This window comes from Mustelus asterias, chromosome X (genome assembly GCF_964213995.1).
Source record: "Mustelus asterias chromosome X, sMusAst1.hap1.1, whole genome shotgun sequence".
Classification (NCBI taxonomy): Eukaryota; Metazoa; Chordata; class Chondrichthyes; order Carcharhiniformes; family Triakidae; genus Mustelus; species Mustelus asterias.
Window position 1 is genome coordinate 14,747,186 of NC_135834.1, and position 19,607 is coordinate 14,766,792.

General features: G+C 44.5%; 1 protein-coding gene across 3 annotated transcripts in view; it reads left to right on the plus strand.

Moving 5' to 3' along the window:
• The window catches only part of LOC144482003 (polypeptide N-acetylgalactosaminyltransferase 6-like), a 70,431-nt gene that overhangs the window by 33,029 nt on the left and 17,795 nt on the right, over positions 1 to 19,607 (plus strand). For all 3 annotated transcript variants that reach the window (XM_078201245.1, XM_078201246.1, XM_078201247.1), the window contains 4 exons: positions 2,166 to 2,796; positions 4,363 to 4,535; positions 9,666 to 9,815; positions 13,230 to 13,464. In XM_078201245.1, the coding sequence (XP_078057371.1) occupies positions 2,306 to 2,796; positions 4,363 to 4,535; positions 9,666 to 9,815; positions 13,230 to 13,464 (1,049 nt within the window). In that variant the 5' untranslated portion in view covers positions 2,166 to 2,305. The remainder of the gene's footprint in view (positions 1 to 2,165; positions 2,797 to 4,362; positions 4,536 to 9,665; positions 9,816 to 13,229; positions 13,465 to 19,607) is intronic.

Genomic DNA, 19,607 nt, shown 5'->3' on the forward strand with positions numbered 1-19,607 from the left:
AATATTGTGGTGAAGGGGGAATATAGTTCTGAGATCCTGTCCCCACTCTTGGCATTCATGAGGGTTGTAAGTTTCAAGTCATCGAAGTCTTGTCTGCTTATGGAAAATTCCTTTTATCTGTCAATGGATGACGTGTTGGGAGGCAGCAGTTGTGTGAAATGTGAAATTTGCACATTTTGTAAATCGACCATTACCTTTCACCCTCTGGAACTTTGGGTTTGATTTCAATCCCAAATGGATGGACTGAGTTGTCAATGGAGTGTGCTAATTGGAAAGAGTAAGGTAGTCTCTCATTCCTAGTGGATGCAGTTCCATGCTGTTTGACGCAATGGATTTATTTATTTGTTCATTCATTGTGTATCACTTTTATTTTTTGCCCATGAGTAAAATTTGTTGTGGATCATTATCGGTGAATTAGCTGATCTCAGGTCGTGCAGACGACCTCTGTTCTGGGCTAGGGAAGTGGTTTTGGAGTTTCCACCGCCCTGATTAAGGTCCCAACTGACAAGTGCATGTCAAGTGAGGGTGGATTCTGGCTTGACTTCAATACCCTCCTTGGATGAGTAGCCTCTGATGCACTGTCTCTAGACTTGCATATCAGGTAACAGTGGGCAGCTGGCACCTGTACCCAAAGTCAGCCAAGTGTGCCCATGAGCAGAAGGAAAGCTGGGCACAATAAGGTAAGAATATTAAATGATTGTGAAATTGTGCTTGAGGAGAAAACTAATTAACAGTATTAGCCCTCTGCTTAGAGTGTGCACATCCTGTCTGTCATGTCATACATCCTATAAGGTCCCAGGTTTTTTGCTAATCTATTAACCAGGACCTTGCTGCAGCTGCTGTCTGCATTGTTTCTGTCTCCAGTTAATTAGTTCCTGTAATATGCTATCATTTTAGGTAAGGAGTGTTGTTTGCAGAGTAATACAGTAGTTTGGATGTGGTCTAGCAAACAGTTGTTTTTCTAGTTTTCATTTTCACAGTTTGATGTGGAGTCGGGAGGCGAGGGGTGTTCCTCCTGCTTCACCTCACTCTCTAGTTCTGTGAGCAGTCCTCCTGTAGTTGGTCCACCCATTAACCCCATCACCGCAGCTGGACTTAATCTGAGGCAAGCAGATCAGAATTCATCTTGTTGAAATGGGCAAGCAGCTTCTGAGTGACTGGCATCAGCAGTTCATCAAATGCTGCCTAATTTCCGGTGAGCGTTGAGTCTTGCAGTTGGGGCATGTCTCTGCCGAACCTGGTTATGCACCTGCAAATGGGCCATAACTGGTTTTTACCACTTAGTGTATTTGCATACTACTGATTGAGTCACATGTCCCTGTTGCATGGATTGATAGAGATGCTGTCCGGTCCAGTGTGGTACTGACCCACTAAGTCCCAAGTTAAAGTTTTTTATTTATTAGTCACAGGTAGGCTTACATTAACACTGCAGTGAAGTTACTGTGCAAATCCCCTAGTCGCCACACTCCGGCGTCTGTTTGGGTACACCTGAGGGAAAATTTAGCCAATGCATTTAACCAGCATGGTGGCACAGTGGGTTAACACTGTCTCACAGCACCAGGGACCCGGGTTCGATTCCCAGCTTGGATCACTGTCTGTGTGGAGTTTGCACATTCTCCCTGTGTCTGCGTGGGTTTCCTCCGGGTGCTCCGGTTTCCTCCCACAGTCTGAAAGACGTGCTGGTTAGATGCATTGGCCATGTTAAATAAAATTCTCCTTCAGTGTACCCGAACAGGCGCCGGAGTGTGGCGACTGGGGGATTTTCACAGTAACTTCATTGCAGTGTTAATGTAAGCCTTACTTGTGACACTAATAAATAAACATAACCAGCACGTCTCACCTCCAGTCAGCAAAAGTTAGCTGATCTCAACTGGAGTGGCAGTTGAGATGCTCCATTTATCTTTGTGCCTGACCTGTAAAAGAATATCAGTCCACCAGTAAAAGCCGATGGATAGTACACGGGAGAGGACGGATTGGACTTGGTGGTGATGCCCACGTAATGGAATTGTTGATCCTCTCTGTTGCTATTTGCGTGCGAACAAAAGCACGTGGAAACATTGAGGGTAACCGACACTTGAAGTGTCTATACCGTCGAGGCAGGAGGGGAGAAGATAGGGGTTAGAAAGATTGGGGATGACTTATTTAAATTATCATTCTTCTTCCAGGTCCCTGCATTTGAGCTTTGGAAAACAAAATGGAGTGGCCTTCTGCTGTGGAAACGTCGATGTGAATAAAACAGAACAGCTTTACAGGAAACCTGGAAATCTCAGTATTGTTCATATTCAGTAACACTTAACCAGCAACCATGAGGCTGTTTTTTAGGAAACGTTTTGGTCCAGTCAAACTTGCCATGGTCGGTATAATATTTGTGATTTTTATATTCATTCTTCAAAGAGATATTGTCAAAAGAAGCCCGAAGGATGACTCTTGGTTTAAAGACTTGTCGGGCAGTAAGGACCGCATGCTGGGGATTATGTTTGGAGCGGTGAGCAATATCCGAGATTCAATGCCCAAGTTTCAGATCATTGCTCCAGATCGCGGGGAAGAGCTTGTTGATGACAGCAAGTCTTGTTTGTCGGGGTTTTACACCGGGGCAGAACTGAAGATCTTTCTTCCTCGCCCTCCTGAAGATCCCAATGCCCCTGGTGCTGATGCAAAGGCGTTCCATACAGACAATCTCTCACCAGAACAACAGGAGGAGAAAACACGCGGCTTTGACAAGCACTGTTTCAATGCCTTCGCCAGTGACCGCATCTCCTTACACAGGACCCTCGGACCAGACACACGGCCTCCAGAGTAGGAGATCAATATTCCCATTTGATCGAGTTGTTGAGATTGGGGTTCTTGGGTTTTTATTGATAGAGTTTGTGTTTATTAACGTGAGGAACATTGGTGCTGGGAAATGAAAAATGTTCCCATTTTGGGCACCAAGACTCTGTTTTAAGCACTCGGAGATAAAAAGCTCCCTCTAACGTCTGAGCTTTTTAAGTGCAATAATACTCGCACCAACTATCCTTCAAACCCTGGAGGTGAGATTTCCATTTCGGCATAGGGTTGGTTGACTGCTGTTGCGTGTCAGTCAAAAATGGGTTTCAGACTACCCGAGCTCTTCTGTTGGGCCTTTGCAGCCAGCAGATTAGCTTAGGCAGACCCAGGTAGAGGAAAGGTGATTCCCCTTTCTTTAGGGGAAATGTCTAGACACCATCTCTTCAGAGACGGCCTGTTTGCTACCATGGGTGTGAAGTCCGGATGCCTCCCAGTGCACCTCCATGTATTTTAGTGTTTGGTTAAATTCTTGTGCTTCACAGATTGTAGAGGTGTGGTGCAACCTCAACACAAGAGAAAACCATTTATTTCTTTCTTTCCATGGAATGCTGGGTCAATACAAGACTTTGGGGTTGTGATCAGTCCATTCAATATTTTACATTGTGTTGCTCCCAGTCACAATGGAAGTTGCCATTTTTAAGTAGTTATTTTTCCATTTGCTCTTTAAGTCCCGATAGAATCCTTTTATGGGGCTTTACCATTTGAATCTCTTTCCCTTCAGACTCCATCTGGTGACATTGTTGACCAAAAGGATGTGTCCGAGAGAATTTCCATTGGTTGAATATATGGGGAGAGGCTGACATTCAGTCAGTCTAAAACCATCTGGTCAATCTCCAGAAAATACTGCTGTGAGGTATTCCATGCCTAGCTTTGGAGTACAGTCATCTTTTGGTCAATAGTTTGTGGGTTTTGGGTGGCACGGTGGTCAGCACTGCTGCCTCTCAGCACCAGAGACGCGGGTTCGATTCCCAGTTTGGGTCACTGTCTGTGTGGAGTTTGCACATTCTCTCTGTGTGGGTTTCCTCCGGGTGCTCCAATTTCCTCCCACGCTCCAAAGATATGCGGGTTAGGTGGATTGGCTATGTCAAATTGCCCCTTAGTGCCAGGGGGACTTGCTCGGGTAAATGCATGGGGTTGTGGGGATAGGGCCTGGGTGGGATTGTGGTTGGTGCAGACTTGATGGGCCGAATGACCTCCTTCTGCACTGTAGGATTCTATGGTTTGAGTCTCACTCCGGGATTAGAGTACTTAGTGTAGGTTGATGACTTCCATGTCATGCTGAAGTGAGGTACTGTGCGCGTGTGTAAGTGTAACCTCGATGTTCCAATTGGTGTCATTCTGATGCTTGTGTTGGTCCGTTCCATGGGTTAACACCGGTGTTAAAATATCACCAATTTGGACAATCTAGACCTGGTGCATGAGATGGAACGGAAAATGCTCCATTTTCCCAGCACTAATATCTCCCAGCTGGGGTGTAGGATTCACAAGGAAAGCAAGGATGTTTGAGAAATAAATCTTTTGGGTTGTCTTGCACAGGTGTATTGAACAAAGATTCAAGCGTTGCCCTCCTCTACCTACGACCAGTGTGATTATAGTATTCCACAATGAGGCCTGGTCCACCTTGTTGAGGACAGTGTACAGTGTGATGCATACCTCTCCAGCCATACTCCTCAAGGAAATCCTATTAGTGGATGATGCCAGCACAGATGGTGAGTGTCTAATAATTCCAAGAACACTGCTGCATTTAAAGTACCTTGTGCTCAAGGTCAAAACAGAGAACCTTTTTAAAACAAAATGGAATATTAACCTTTACTGGGTTTAGTAAGGGGTCAGTTTCTCATATATCTGGTCTATCATAGTCGTAAGGTAAAAATGAATTAACCGAGTCTGGGGAAGAGTATTCCACAGACTAATGACCCTCTTGAGTGAGAATAAAATCTCATCTCTGTCTTAAATGGGAGACACCTTATTCTTAAACTGTGTGCCCTAGTTCTCGTTCCTCCCACAAGAGGGAAACATGCTCTCAACATCCACCCTGTCAATTCCCCTCAGGATCATGGAACATAGAAAAACTACAGCACAATACAGGCCCTTCAGCCCACAAAGTTGTGCCGAACATGTCCCTACCTTAGCGATTAGGGATTCGAGATGTTTCAATGAGATCACATCTCATTCTTCTCGATTTCAACGGATAGAGGTCCAATCTTTCCTCGTGAGTCAACTTTCTCATCCCAGGAATAAATCAAATGAAGTTTCTTTGAACTGCTTCTGAGACCAATACTGTGCACGTTACTCCAGATGTGGTCTTACTAAGACCCCGTTCAACTGTAACAAAGCTTCCCTACTTTTTATATTGAAATGAGCAACAAACCTTCTGTTTGACTTCCTAATTGTTTTCTGTACCTGCATACAAATGCAAAGTGAATGAGTTCACGTTTTTGCCAGGTACTTCCCTTATCGGACCCTGGCACCAGCAACATTTCCAATGGGTCAGTGGGTGTATACATTGTCGGGTTTCTCTTTATAATTTAGCCCCTCACCTCTGGTAACATCCAAGTGAATCTACATTGTACCTATTTTATATTCTAGTTAGAATTGGTCGCCAAAAACAACACTCAATACTCCTGCTGCAGTCTGATTAAGGTCTTGTATATGTTCAGCATCATCTACTATTTTTCTGTCTGGGACAGGCTGGATGAACTCTCTTTTCCTGCTTGTCAAATGTCTGCATTCTCTACATTTTTGCACAGGAAACCAAGGCATCTGTCTGCCTGTCTTATTGCTGTATCTACTTCTGATTCCTTAGTGATGGCCTGTACATTGGCTCTGCTATTCCATTTAAAATCTTAACATGCAGGATCGGCTTCCTTTCCTTATTCTTGCTTCCAAAAATGTCCTTGGACTTTTCACTCTTCACGTGAGGGAATGCTGCAGACTGATCAAAAAGGCATTTTGGGCCTTCTCCTGTATTTTCCCATTAATGCTGCAGAAGTGGAAGAGTATTCTGTTCCCTAGCATTGACTCCACTGTCCTGCGTACATGTACACAAACACACACCTCCGGTCACTGTCTGTGCAGAGTCTGCACGTTGTGTCTGTGTGGGTTTCCTCCGGGTGCTCCGGTTTCCTCCCACAGTCCAAAGATGTGCAGGTTAGGTGGATTGGCCGTGCTAAATTACCCCTTGGTGTCCCACGATATATAGGTTAGGAGAATTAGTGGGGTAAATATGTGGGGTTACGGGGATAGGCCTGGGTCAGATACTCTGTTGGAGAGTCGGTGCAGACTTGATGGGCCGAATGGCCTCCTGCTACACTGTCGGGATTCTATGATGTCCCCCACACCACGAACTGACCACTTCCTCCTCCCCGATACAAACGTCCCCACTCTGGTGTGAATGTTGCAATGTTTCTATGCAAATTTTGAGATGCATTTTAAGAGTGTATGTCAAATATTTAAAAGGTACACCGGAGAGTGATGGTGTGCTGTGTCGTGTGTCACCTCTGCTCGGAACAGCCCAGAGCGCCATGGGCTGTGCATTCCATTAGCAGTGGTTGGGGAATAGACATTACACAGATGAGGGATGAAAAGCTGAACCTTTCCTGCTCCCCTTCCTCCCGCCTCTATGCTTGGACCTCTGATGTACTGTCTCTCACATCCTTAGCCGTTATGCAAATATTGTGGGCAGCCAGAAAAGCTCGAGTGACTTCACAGTTGAAGCAATAAAAGCCACATTTCCATCTCTGAACAGAGTTGGATGAAGCTGGAGCTCTGGCTCGCTCGCTGCCCTTTGATCTCTGGAGTGAATTGGGGAAGTGATTGCTGTTGGTTTGTTAACATCCTACTGATCTCCAGCTCCTCCCCCAGCCCAGCTGTTTTCCTGTTCACTTGTCGAAATAATGTAACATCATGCCAGTTTTGTCTTTCAGTTACAAAGATAGTAACACAAGTCCTGTGGTCGGTTCAAACCTGTTGCGCAGGATGAGTTCATTGTGTGAATGTACCCTACTTCCTGCTGGGTGATGGGGGAGGGTGGGGGGTAGTTTACACGGTTCTTGTGGCAGTTGTATTTTAAACCTCGGGTTTATGCGTCATGGACTGCAGGCAGTGAATCTTTTTTCGTGTTAGTCAAAGGGATTTTTGTGTTGGGGAATGGAATATTTTCAGTTTCGAGCAACCAGAATCTGGATTAACACTTCCAGGGCAGCTACAGCACGGCTTTGATCTAATAAAGATCCCTCTATACTCCTAACAAATGGTCCCAGGGCAGCTACAGGTAACAGAAGGAAGCCACTTGGCTCCTTATGCCTGCTCCCTGAAAGACTAGGACCGGAATCTTACCACCGTTCACACCGACAGGATTTTCCGACCCCGCCACTGTGAACAGAGATTTGGTTGGCCGCCAAATTCTCTGACCTTGCTGCAGCGGGAGTGTGGCGTGAATAATGGGTAAGATTGTGCTCTTAGTAATTTTGTTCCTTTCCCCAATACTTCAAGTATTTATCTACTTTTCATAGAATCCCTACACTGCAGAAGGAGGCCATTCAGCCCATCATTCCTGCACCGACTCTCTGACAGAGTGTCTAACCCAAACCCTCTACCCTGCCCTATCCCCATAATGCCATGCACTTACCATGGCTAATCCCCCTAATTTACACACCTTTGGACTCTAAGGGACAATTTAGCACGGCCAATCCACCTAACCCGCACATCTTTGGACTGTGGGAGGAAACCGGAGCACCCAGGGAGAACGTGCAAACTCTGCACAGGCAGTGACCCAAAGCCGGATTTGATTTGATTTATTATTGTCACATGTATTAACATAGTGAAAAGTATTGTTTCTTGCGCGCCATACAGACAAAACATACCGTTCATAGAGAAGGAAATGAGAGAGTGCAGAATGTAGTGTTACAGTCACAGCTAGGGTGTAGAGAAAGATCAACTTAATGCAAGGTAGGTCCATTCAAAAGCCTGACAGCAGCAGGGAAGCGCCAAATCTGTAAGAAATTACATTAAAGCATTATTAGAGCGTTTAGAAGAGTTAGAATGAAGTTTTAGAAGCATAGAACGAGAGTAAAAGATAGAATTAGAAGGTATGCTGGACACAGCTTGCAAGAAGTCTCCTCGTTCCAGTGCCATCTTGGAAGAACCCGGGTCCCTGGCGCTCTGAGGCAGCAGTGCTAACCACCGTGCTGCCCTTCCTTTTAAAAGCTAGAATGGGTTCTGCTTGTGCCATGTTTATTGTAGAAGATCTTGTGTGTTGTTAACCCTCTGCATTTAAAAAAAAAAAATTCTCCGAGCCTCCCTGCTTCATTCATTTTGAGATTTATTTTCAATATGCCCTGCCTGACTGCAGTAGCGATATAAAAGGTAATTTTCCATTAGCTTTCAAATCTTGTGACTGAATCCTAAACTGTTAAATAGGCAGTTTTATTGATTTATAGAACTGATTTCTAACAAACTGCTACAGAGGGAGCTGTAAAATATATCTGCTTATATGCTCCATTAATCCAATTGCACGTTTAGAGTTGAGACTTTTTTTGCTATTATTTCTAAGGCAGTTTGATTGTTGGACAGACCTCTGGTAACTCGTGTATAAATTACTTGATTAGATTGCACTTTTGTCACATTTTCATACTTTCATTTTAAGGCTATCAAGTAAAGTTTATTTATGAGTCACAAGTAGGCTTACATTAACGTTGCTGTTAAAATCCCCTAGTCGCCACATTCCGGCGCCTGTTCGGGTACACTGAGGGAGAATTTTGCACGGCCAATGCACCCTAACCAGCACATCTTTGGACAACAAAGTTTCCACTACTAACCCCGTTTTCTGAAAGTGTTGACTATTATTGGGCTACGGTTTATCAGGCTCTCAATTCTCGCTGGTATCTTGCCCAATGCCCACCTTTGAGGTCAGGTGATAGTGTTGATGAGCTATTGAACTGTGATTAGCATCACCCCTGAGTCTGTTCTCTCTCAATGTTAGTATAAACATACTTTTCCAATAAGGATTTTTGTGTTGTGATCTGGAGCGGGATCTTTTTCCATTGGTAGAGGAGTCAATAACCAGGGGGCATAGATTGAAGGCTGAGGGGATTTGAGGAGAAACTTTTTCACCCAGAGGGTGGTAGGAGTCTGGAACTCGCTGTTTTAAAGGCTGGTTGACTCTAAAACTCTTGTAACATTTAAGAAGCATTTAGCTATTCACTTGTGCTGCCGTAACCCCAGGGCTATGGGCCAAGTACTGGGAAATGGGATTAGTGTAATCCGATCTTTGCAGACCAGTGTGGACAGTGTTTCAGACAAAGCTCGGCACAACATCGTGGGCCGAAGGGCCTGTTCTGTGCTGTACGGTTCTATGATCTAAGATGGGCTGAATGGCCGCCTTCCGTGCTATAAATGTCTATGAATCTCGGAAGCTGTTTTCTCTTCCCCTCTAGCTCTGGGCTACTGAGGCCAATTGCTGCAACCCAGCTATTGTGTGAAGCTGAGGTCAGCTCATAGCTCAGAGCAGCTCTTGGATCTGGGGACCTTCGGTTTGTATAGCTCAGCACTGCAGTGGGTGGTGCCTGGACTTGCTGGGCCACTGATGAAACTGGCGAAACGTACATGGGAATAAATTCAAATCATGTTGCTGTGCCACATTGCTTAGTTATGATTTATAGAGACAATTGACACCTCCTCGATCACCATTGCAAATTGAAGTAGCTGCAATCAAAAAGTGGCAAAATAAACGATCTGCTAGCCACTCTTCATTTTAATTGTGATGCCAAACAATGTCGCGAACTAAATTTTGAATAGTTTAAAATTATTGAAATGTATTGGATTCTGATTTTTGCCAGACTATTTAAAAGAACAACTGGATGAATATGTAAAGCAGTTCCGAATAGTGAAGGTTGTCCGCCAAGTGGAGAGGACAGGACTGATAACTGCAAGACTATTGGGGGCTAGTGTGGCTACTGGAGAAGTGCTGACCTTTCTCGATGCTCACTGTAAGTATGTTCACATTTCTCCCATGTGTCAAATCGGCAACTGTGCAACTATATTTAAGCAAGTATTCTGTCTGTAGAAAATGAATGTAAACCCTTTAGAAATTGTTTTGTGGCTAAAAAGGATGCCATTCTTTAAAACAAGAACTATCCTTTTGCAGTTGAATCCAGTTGATTTTTTTTAAAAAAGCTATTATACTGTCCCATTCACATCCCCAGGATTACCCAATGCTTCACAGCTAATGAAAACTGTTTGAAGTGTGGTCATTGTTTGCATTGTAGGCAGATGTAGCAGCCAAGCACGGTGGCACAGTGGTCAGCACTGCTGCCTCACAGTACCAGGGACCTGGGTTCGATTCCCGGCTTGGGTCACTGTCTGTGTGGAGTCTGCACTGTCTCCCCGTGTCTGCGTGGGTTTCCTCCGGGTGCTCCGGTTTCCTCCCACAGTCAGAAAGATGTGCTGGTTAGGTGCATTGGCCATGCTAAATTCTCCCTCGGTGTACCCGAACAGGTGCCGGAGTGTGGCGACCGGGGGATTTTCACAGTAACTTCATTGCAGTGTTAATGTAAGCCTTACTTGTGACTAATAAATAAACTTTAAAACTTTAAATTTTCATGGAGCAAGATCCCACAAACAGCAATGAGATAAAGACCAGGGTTCTTTTTGAAACCTGGAATGGGATTTGAATCCAGCACCTTCTGACTCTGAACTGCAAGTGCCACCAACTGAGTCAAGTTCAACCTGCATATTAACAGATTAGGGCTGGAATTTTCCACCTTTTTATGCCCCACCCTTGCCAGCGTAAATGGAGTATTTGGTGCTCGGTCAAATCCCCGTTCACTGCAGCGGGTCTGGAGATTCTGGCCCTTGGTCAGGGGTTGACAGAAGTGTTGTTGAAGAAAGGCCATTCTAAGCTCATCCACCTCTCGCCCTTATCACATTCTCAAAGCTAAATGAATCTTCCAGCCATCATTGGGCCAAACAGAATATGAGGCATAGAAGAATAGAGTTTGAGAAGTGAGAAAGATTTCCACTTAATAAAAGTTTGAATAACATCATCGAAACCCGACAGTGCAGAAGGAGGCCCATCGAGCCTGCAACGACAACAATCTCACCGAGGCCCTATCCTCATAACCCCACATATTTACCCATCTAATCCTTCTAACCTCCTCATCCCGGGACGCTAAGAGGCAATTTAGCATAGCCAATGCATCTAACCCGCACATCTTTGCTTTGCTTTTAAAGCAAAAAGCTGGAAAGTGAATCTGACCCCCAATTTTAAGTAGAAGCAGCATGGTCAACAATTTATTTAAAATAAAAACACTGTGGAGGTCAGGAAGATGAGCTGGATGCCAGGGCAAGTGGCACACAAAGCAACAGCGAATGGAGAATTGCAAGGAGGCCAAGGAAGATGGTATGTTGTGGGCCCACTCGAACTGGGATCAGTTTTATATGAAGGCCATTCTGCAATTGGAAATGAGCTAGTACCAAATAGATACTTGTAACTACTGGCCTCAGTCCCCAGCAGCCAACTGGTAAGAGTTGAGGGCTTTCTTACCAGAATTGGTGAGTGAAGTGGCAAGTAATAGATTTCAAAAAACCAACACTCTCTTTGCATATCAGGATAAGGCAATAAGTTCAAGAGCTTTTGTGAAGTGCTTTGGGGCATCTTGAGGTTGCGAAAGCCAAACATCTGCAGTGCTATATGAGACTTTTCCCCAAAGGCCGAGTTTAATTGTGTGGGAAGGTGTCAGTCCCAATCTTCAACCTTGAAGTACGTTCCTAATCTCTGTGGGATTTTAATGGCGAGAGGAGGGATGAATTGAGTAGATGTAAGAAAAAGTCTTTCGGGGAGAACAGATTCACCAAGGCCTGGGAGTAGGTTACCTGCCTCCCTTGCTAGTCAGGGATTGGTTTGTGCCGCTTGGAAGGCCGAAAGAAGGTGAGAAAGCTTTTCAAAATAGGATAAAATGTAACCGGATTCCAGTTAAATTTAGTTCATTCTAAAATTACTCTGAAGGTGTGGCCTGTTCTGCTGCTTAAATAGAGATTGAATTCTAAATTGGTTCAAAATACCAGCTGCTATTTATTTAAAGCTGAACAGATGAGCACTTGTTAACGGGAGTGACTGATTACTGAATCAGTGCACTTACACTACCTTAAAGTTTAAAAGTAACTGGCTGGACCCCAAGTTTACTTTGGGTTGTGACCTATACGTGCATCAATATAGTATTTGGAACCCCCTTTTAAATTTCTATTGGTTATTCAAATCCCTGAACCGCATGCTACTGTCTTGTAGAGAAATTCAGTTTGTGTTTTATTTCCCTCCCGTGAGACATAGTTGCTTTCTCCATCTAACTCATTCTGGAGATGTACTTGCTGCAACTGGCTTCTGTCCTGTTGCTCGACTGCAAATCTTTTCTCCCTCCTTGTACTAAAGGTGGTTGATTGTACTGGGATACAGTTCCATGATTAGTGGTAACTCTCCCAATACCTCCTCCCCCAAGAAGCCAGCTTTAAAAAAACATATAAACTAGCATGAACGTCATCCGTCAACGGGCTGTTTGTCCATGTGTTGCATCACTTGGGGTGTTACAGCTGATGTGATCCCCAGTTTCACCAGATCTCCCTGCTCTGGGCTTTCCAGCAGCTAGTAATCCCAAAGGGAAACCTGCCTGATCTAGGAATACTGAGACCAATTGTATGCTCCATTTAGTAGCTGAAGCATAGATGAGAATAAAAGCGGGGGAACCTTTCTGCTGTGTACTGCTCAGCAGCAGAGCACGCAATTACCTACTAAACCTCGAGGGAATTTACTCTTATTAATAAAAGTGAATGTTTGTACTTATTTTGTTTTAAATGACTGTATTAATTCATTTGAAATGAACCAAGCCAGATCTCTTTATTCTATCTTGAGATCTGGGGCATTGCTACCAATGTGGGTTATAGGACAAACAGCAGAATACGATGGCAATTGAATAAGGAATTGTCTAGTGCAGCAATATCTCAGTGAAAGGGATGGTCAAGCTGAACGCTGATCAGGTCACCCAGGGCTGAAGAATTGAAGGTGCAGGGTAGTAAAAATGTGGAACTGTCTCCCTGAGGAGGGCTAATTAAGCATTAAAAGGAAACTGTAAAGCTACCCAGGAAGTACGTTTAGTGGCCGATTTGGAGGAAAAGCAGGGGATTAGAGTTATGGAGCAAAATGTTCCTGTAGTTAACAGAAATGGCAAAATAGGCTGGTTGGAGCAAATTGCTTGTTTCTGCTGATGTACCAGTCTATGGTTTGGCTTATTGGACAAGCCGAACCACAGCCTTTTGGAAGGGAAATAATAGGGGAAGGCGAAATTCCTTTTTTTTACTTTTTGTCCACATTTTAGCAAAAGCCATCTTTTTCTAATTTATCTAATATTTAGGTGAGTGCTTCAATGGCTGGTTGGAACCTTTGCTGGGAAGAATAGCTGAAAATTGCACTGCCGTGGTAAGCCCTGACATCACTACCATCGACCTCAATACCTTTGAGGTATCCAAACCTGTCCGATATGGAAGGCAGCACAATCGGGGTAACTTTGACTGGAGTTTGTCATTTGGCTGGGAGGCCATTCCGTCTCATGAGATAGAAAGAAGAAAAGATGAGACCTATCCCATCAAGTGAGTGTCTTGTTTGTTTGTTGATATTGAATTTATCCTCCACAGTACTCTAGCTGAGAAATGGAATGGGACGTCCAAGGACTGACTACCTAAGTGAAACATTGGGTCAGTTATAGTCCACCCAACTATGTAGCGAAATCATGAGATTGACCCAATGGTTTGCATTCCCACTCTGGCAATCTTGAGCCCAAAGAATGGCTCATGAGGGGACATTTTTGTTCCTAGGATTCTTGCAATCATGAAGTTGAATTCAGTGAATCTGGTTATTTGTGACTTGGTACCAGAACGTGCCACTCGATTGCTGTTTTTTTTTTGACTGGGTGGGGAGAAGAAAGTAAAACTCCTTCATGAATGGACAGTAACCTGCCATCCATACTCATGGCATTCTGGCTGACTCTTAATGCCTTCAGGCCAGCTGGAGCTGGGCAATGTTGGCAGTGTTGCCAACATCTAAGGAACAATATTTTAAAAAAGATGTTCTCCCATCAGTGGCTTAGTAATAGAACCCAGGTCGGGGTCTGTGCTAACCCACTGTACCACTCAGAGTTCATTGTTGCCTTTAGACATCCTGAGCCCAAAGAATGGCACATGAGAGGGGACACACAAAAAACTGTGGGTGGCACGGTATCACAGTGGTTAGCATTGCTGCCTCACAGCGCCAGGGACCCGGGTTCGATTCCCGGCTTGGGTCACTGTCTGTGTGGAGTTTGTATGTCCTCCCCGTGTCTGTGTGGGTTTCCTCCGGGTGCTCCGGTTTCCTTCCACTGTCCGAAAGACGTGCTGGTTAGGGTGCATTGACCCAAACAGGCACCGGAGTGCGGCGGCTAGGGGCATTTCACAGTAACTTCATTGTTAGTCACAAGTAAGCCTTACTTGTAAATACACTTTACTTTTAACATCCATATAAAAAATGGGTCATGCACAGGAATGTTTCAGTTAGACACAAAGCTACACTTCAGAGGCGAGCTCAGTGGAGTCAATGTCCTATTGTTACACCCAATAACACAAATCCCCTTTCCTGATGAGGTTATTTATTTAAAAAAACCCTCAACTGTATTCTCAAAGCTCACACAGATGCTTGTGCTGCAGATCCCACTCTGCACAGTGCTGAAGAATTATCCAACCACCGTGGCTCTGGCAAGCATCAACTGAATTTTATGAATGATCTGTGTTGCATCAACCATTATCCACACTTATTACAGATTGCAAATATATCGGCCAGAATTCTCCCAACTCTTTCGCCCCGCCACCGTTTCCAGTGAGAATATAGAATTTGAACAGAAAACTCCATTTATTGCAATGGAATCGGAGAATCCCAGCCAAGGGCAAGGTCGGAGAATTCCAGCGATCATCTTTTAGGAGCTTTTTTTCCCCTTCAAAATAGCACAGCGAGCTTGAGGCAGTCAATAACTGAGCACTAGAGACCTGAAAGTCTCACCGTAAGTCTTTGGGGGGGGTACAGGAGAGAAAAAGGAATTGGCTCTTGAAATATAGAATCCCTACAGTACAGAAGGCGGCCATTCGGCCCATCAATTCTACATCGACTCTTTGATAGAGCATCTTACCCAGACCCTATCCCTGTAACCTCAGTATTTATTCTGCTAATCACCCTAACCTACACATCTTGGGACACTAAGGGGCAATTTAGCATGGCCAATCCACCTAACCCACACATCTTTGGACTGTGGGAGGAAACCGGAGGAAACCACACCCCCCCCCCCCCCCCCTCAGTGAGAACCAAAACTCTCTTCACTGCAGAGGGACTGGAGAATCCCAACTGCAGGCAAGGTCGTGCATAAGGCTGCCTATTTTGGTGGTGTGGGGGTCACCTGGACACCTCAAACCATAGCCCAGGCCTTCCAAAAAGCAAAATGGGAAACATTGGCAAAAAAATAAGTGGGGAAGGTCATAAATCTCCGAGCATCTTGTAGATTCCATATAATTTACAGTACCCTATGAGCATTTCAATATGATTGTTGATGTAGCCAAGATTTTGACCCCTGTAGTGGGCTTGTGGTTGAAGCTTGCTTGATGGTTAACCTCTGTGTGGGTTTTTCATAGTTCCTAACAAAATGGATGGAGTATTGACGCTTCTTCCCACCCATAGGTTACAGACTATAATTATCAGAATCATTACTGTACTGAAGAAGTACAAGTGTGACGTTGCTAGGGTAAAATTACACCCTAGTAGTCTCCTACTCCTATTAAATATTGTAATTATATATTTTTGTGTATAACCTATTTTTTCCTCTTGCTTATGCGACAACTGACTTTATTTATAATTGTATATAATCCAAAAAGGATGGCTTCTCCATAATGGATTTTTAGTTTGATTCCAATTGAACATTATAGCTGGAGGCACCATAGCAGAAGGTGGATGGTTTCTGAGTAGAATCTGCAAGGAGGCTACTGGACTGGCCAAAAAGACTAACCAATGCTAAAATGATGAGCTGGAATGGTCAGCACTCCAAAGATGTGCGGGTTAGGTTGATTGGCCATGCTAAAATATTGCCCCTTAGTGTCAGGGGGATTAGCAGGGTAAATGAGTGGGGTTATGGGAATAGGGCCTGGGTGGGATTGTGGTCAGTGCAGACTTGATGGGCCGAATGACTTCCTTTTGCACTGCAGGGATCCTATGAAACTAATTCTTATAGCGAGAAGTGTGCCCCATAGTTGAGTGCATCCCGGTTGCGAAGGTCAAAGGTGAGATGGGGAGGGGGGTGGGGTGAGGTGTGGGGAGAGAATGATCAGCAGAAAACTAAATGATCCGGCAGAGAGGCAAGCAGATTAGTGAGGCCTTATGATATCTACGGCAAGGTTGGTTATAATGACTGTCCAATTGACCAGAAGGCTTCATACTGGCATCTGCACGTAACCTGCTATGCTATGAGGCTCGAGGGGTGTTTCTGTTTTCAGTCACTTCTCTTGTTTGCAAGGCCAACCAACAGTGATACTGTATTGATGGTGTTTTGCCCCAAGTTTTTGTTTTCAGGAATAACACTTTTTTTAAAAATTAGTTAACTGAAGATTTTCACTGTAGGTCTAAATTTGGCAGAAAATTGCACCACAGAATTGACACATTAACAGCCTGCAATATTATATCAAAGTGCCAAGAAATGGAATAAGTGAAACACGCCATGAATTGCAATGCACCATAATTTGGGATATTTGCTCCACTCCTTCAGCAATAACCTTGCCTAAGCTGCTAAAAGCTTGCCTTATCGCTCCGCCTACCACTGCAATCGGGGGCAATCGCCAATTATTATGTGATGTAAGTGACTCAATGGTGTGAATAACCTGGTATTGACGTGGTTTATGGCCCTTGCATGACTCAGCCTGGGAGGCTAACAGAGGGACTATTAAAGTTGTGGAGCCTTGCACCAACAGTCAAAGTTGTTCATTCGCGTTTCCTTTTTATAATTCACTGTTTTAGTGATCTTTTCTTGCCAGTTTTGCCATCCAGAGTCCCAGCAGTGTCTCGCCATCATGTGTGCACTACCCAAAGGCAGGTCTTTGGCTTATTGTCTGTTGATTAATTCTGAACCATTTTCTTGGCAGCTTTTGTCAGTGGTGGTTTGCTATTGCCTTCCACTTGTCAGTATCTAATGGCAATTAGTTGCAGAACTCCCTTTCTTTCCTACATGTTAGGAAGGAGAAAGTATTGCAATGGCCTCGCGACTGAGCATTCCACCATTCCGCAGCGATGTAGGGGTAAAGCACTTGAGGCCCCATCGCTTGAACCATTTTTGTCACTCCTGCCCACAGCCCAGGAAAGTGTACAAGGAGCAATTCCGGCACTGCTGAAGAAGCTGTGTGTACACAGGTAATGTTTCACCAGGGAAGTAAAGCCTGAAACCACAGTCCACTTCCCACAGGGTCTTGTCAGTGGCAACAAAGGTGATAACAGCTCTCAATTTCTATAGATCCTCTTCCTTTTGGTCTGACTCTGGAGACCCCCTGTAATATCAGTGAAGGAGCTGCATTCAACAGGTGACCGATGCCCTCTTCCACAGGGCATCCCACTTCACTTAAATATAAAATATTCCATGCAGGGCAAAGAGATTGACCAATTTCCACTGGATTGCTGGCTTCCTCCGGGTGCAGGGGCTATCAGTGCAACCAACTTGCCCCACTAAGCAGCCAGACCAATAATCTGATTGAATAAGTGGTGTTTTACCAAATGCACTGGTCAAACGTTAATACTGGTCCTGTCTATTTTATGATTGCTTTGATGGGATGTTTGATTTGGACACCATTTTGATCCCCTCTCTTGGCGTCCCATTCACTGAGCGAGAGTTGATCCTTCCTGTCGATGTACTAGTTGTTCACGATGTCCAACTGAAGCTCCTGAACCTTATCTCCAAATCGGGGAAGCTATCATGGCACCTTTGTCTTTTTCCACCATGAATTATTTAGCCGGGAAAGGCGAGGCGGATGGATGCTGAAGGGACAAAAGTTTTGCAATCATCTTCCTGTGACATTTCTGGGGGGGAAAAAATGAAAGAGCAGACACCAGATTTGTAAAAACTTTTTATAAAAGGCTGAGAAGTAAACATTTTGAACTTGATTTCAGAAGTTCCAGCTTGTTTAATCTCCCGTTGCCTCCATACAAGTTGATGTCTGCATGCTGCTTTTGATCGTGCCATGTAGTTGATCTGTGGGGCAAGCCATGACTGCAGCAGGCATGAGGTCCCTGATGCATCACTGACCTTGCCATGCTGTAGACTGATTGTTAAGCAAATCACGGCGTCAAGTCTAAAGCGGCATGGATGGCAAGCGCAAATGTCTGCGAATGGCATGCATGATCATACATTGCACTGCAGCAAATCCAGGCCCAACATCATTTCCTCTCTGACAGCAGCATGACGCGAAAGGCTTTTATTGATTGCAGTTCTTTAATCATGAGTTCTTTTGTTCCAGTTGAAAATCCAGATGGCTGGTAATTGCAGCAATTAGTGGCCATTAAACCCAAGTTTCTGAATCTGAAGTCCAGTCAAAATGCCACGCAGTATGTGACTGCAGTCCAGCTTTGAATTTAGAGTCAAAGTGAAGAAATCCATCAGCTCACTGGTGTATCCCAGACATGGGGCGGGATTTTCTGGCCGTACTCGCAACCGGAAAATCCTGTCCGAGGTCAGTGCACCTTTCCACGGTCCATCCCTCGCCCACGATGATTCCCGTGGTGGGTGGAATGGGAAAATTCGCCCAATGGTGTCATTTTTCAAAGGGACTCATGAATGAATCGCCAAACATCTAGTAATGTGCCTATTGCAAGATTGTTTTGATGGGCTGTTTGAAATGTTTTGATCCCTTCTGTGAGATCTATGACTTCAACTTGCTTTTAGACACCCGTCTGGAACTGGGGTGACATGGTAGCACAGTGATTAGCACTGCTGCCTCACAGTGCCAGGGACCCGCATTCAATTCCTGCCTTGGCTCACTCTCTGTGCGGAGTCTGCACATTCTCCCCATGTCTGCGTGGGTTTCCTCCCACAATCGAAAGACGTGCTGGTTAGGCGCATTGACCTGAACAGGCGCCAGAGTGTGGCGACTAGGGGAAGTTTATCGTAACTTCATTGCAGTGTTAATGTAAGTCTACTTGTGACAAATTAACTTTAATACTGGGTGAAACAAGTCACATAATGCAGAAAGCTGAACTGAAATCCAAGCCAGAAGTGAGATTTGACAGATCCTAGTGGATACTCTCCCATGTTAGTCTATGGGCGAGGATTGTAGTAAATAGAATTGGGAATATCAGGCTGATGTGATAATGGATCACTGTTCTAACACTAGAAATGAAGTGCACAGTTAAGATAGAGAATTCAGATCTATACAATACATGACTCGAGAGTGCTTGAGGAAGTCACTGCAATGAGGAACAGGATCACTTTCACTTTGAGATAAAACACAATTTTAAGACCAAATCTAGATCAGTGGAATGAAAGTTGAGATGTGGTGCGAGTCCATTAACAGTGAAAACTTGGAGAAAAGCTCGTGTTCAAGGATGAGGTCAGCCTGAGTTTACTCAGTTGAAACACTGATACGGGCTGAATATCATTATTTTCATCACCGTATCTTTTTGAAAACTGAGGCCCATGTGTAACAGTGGAGCAAATGCCATTGATTTAGTTTCACAAAGCCTA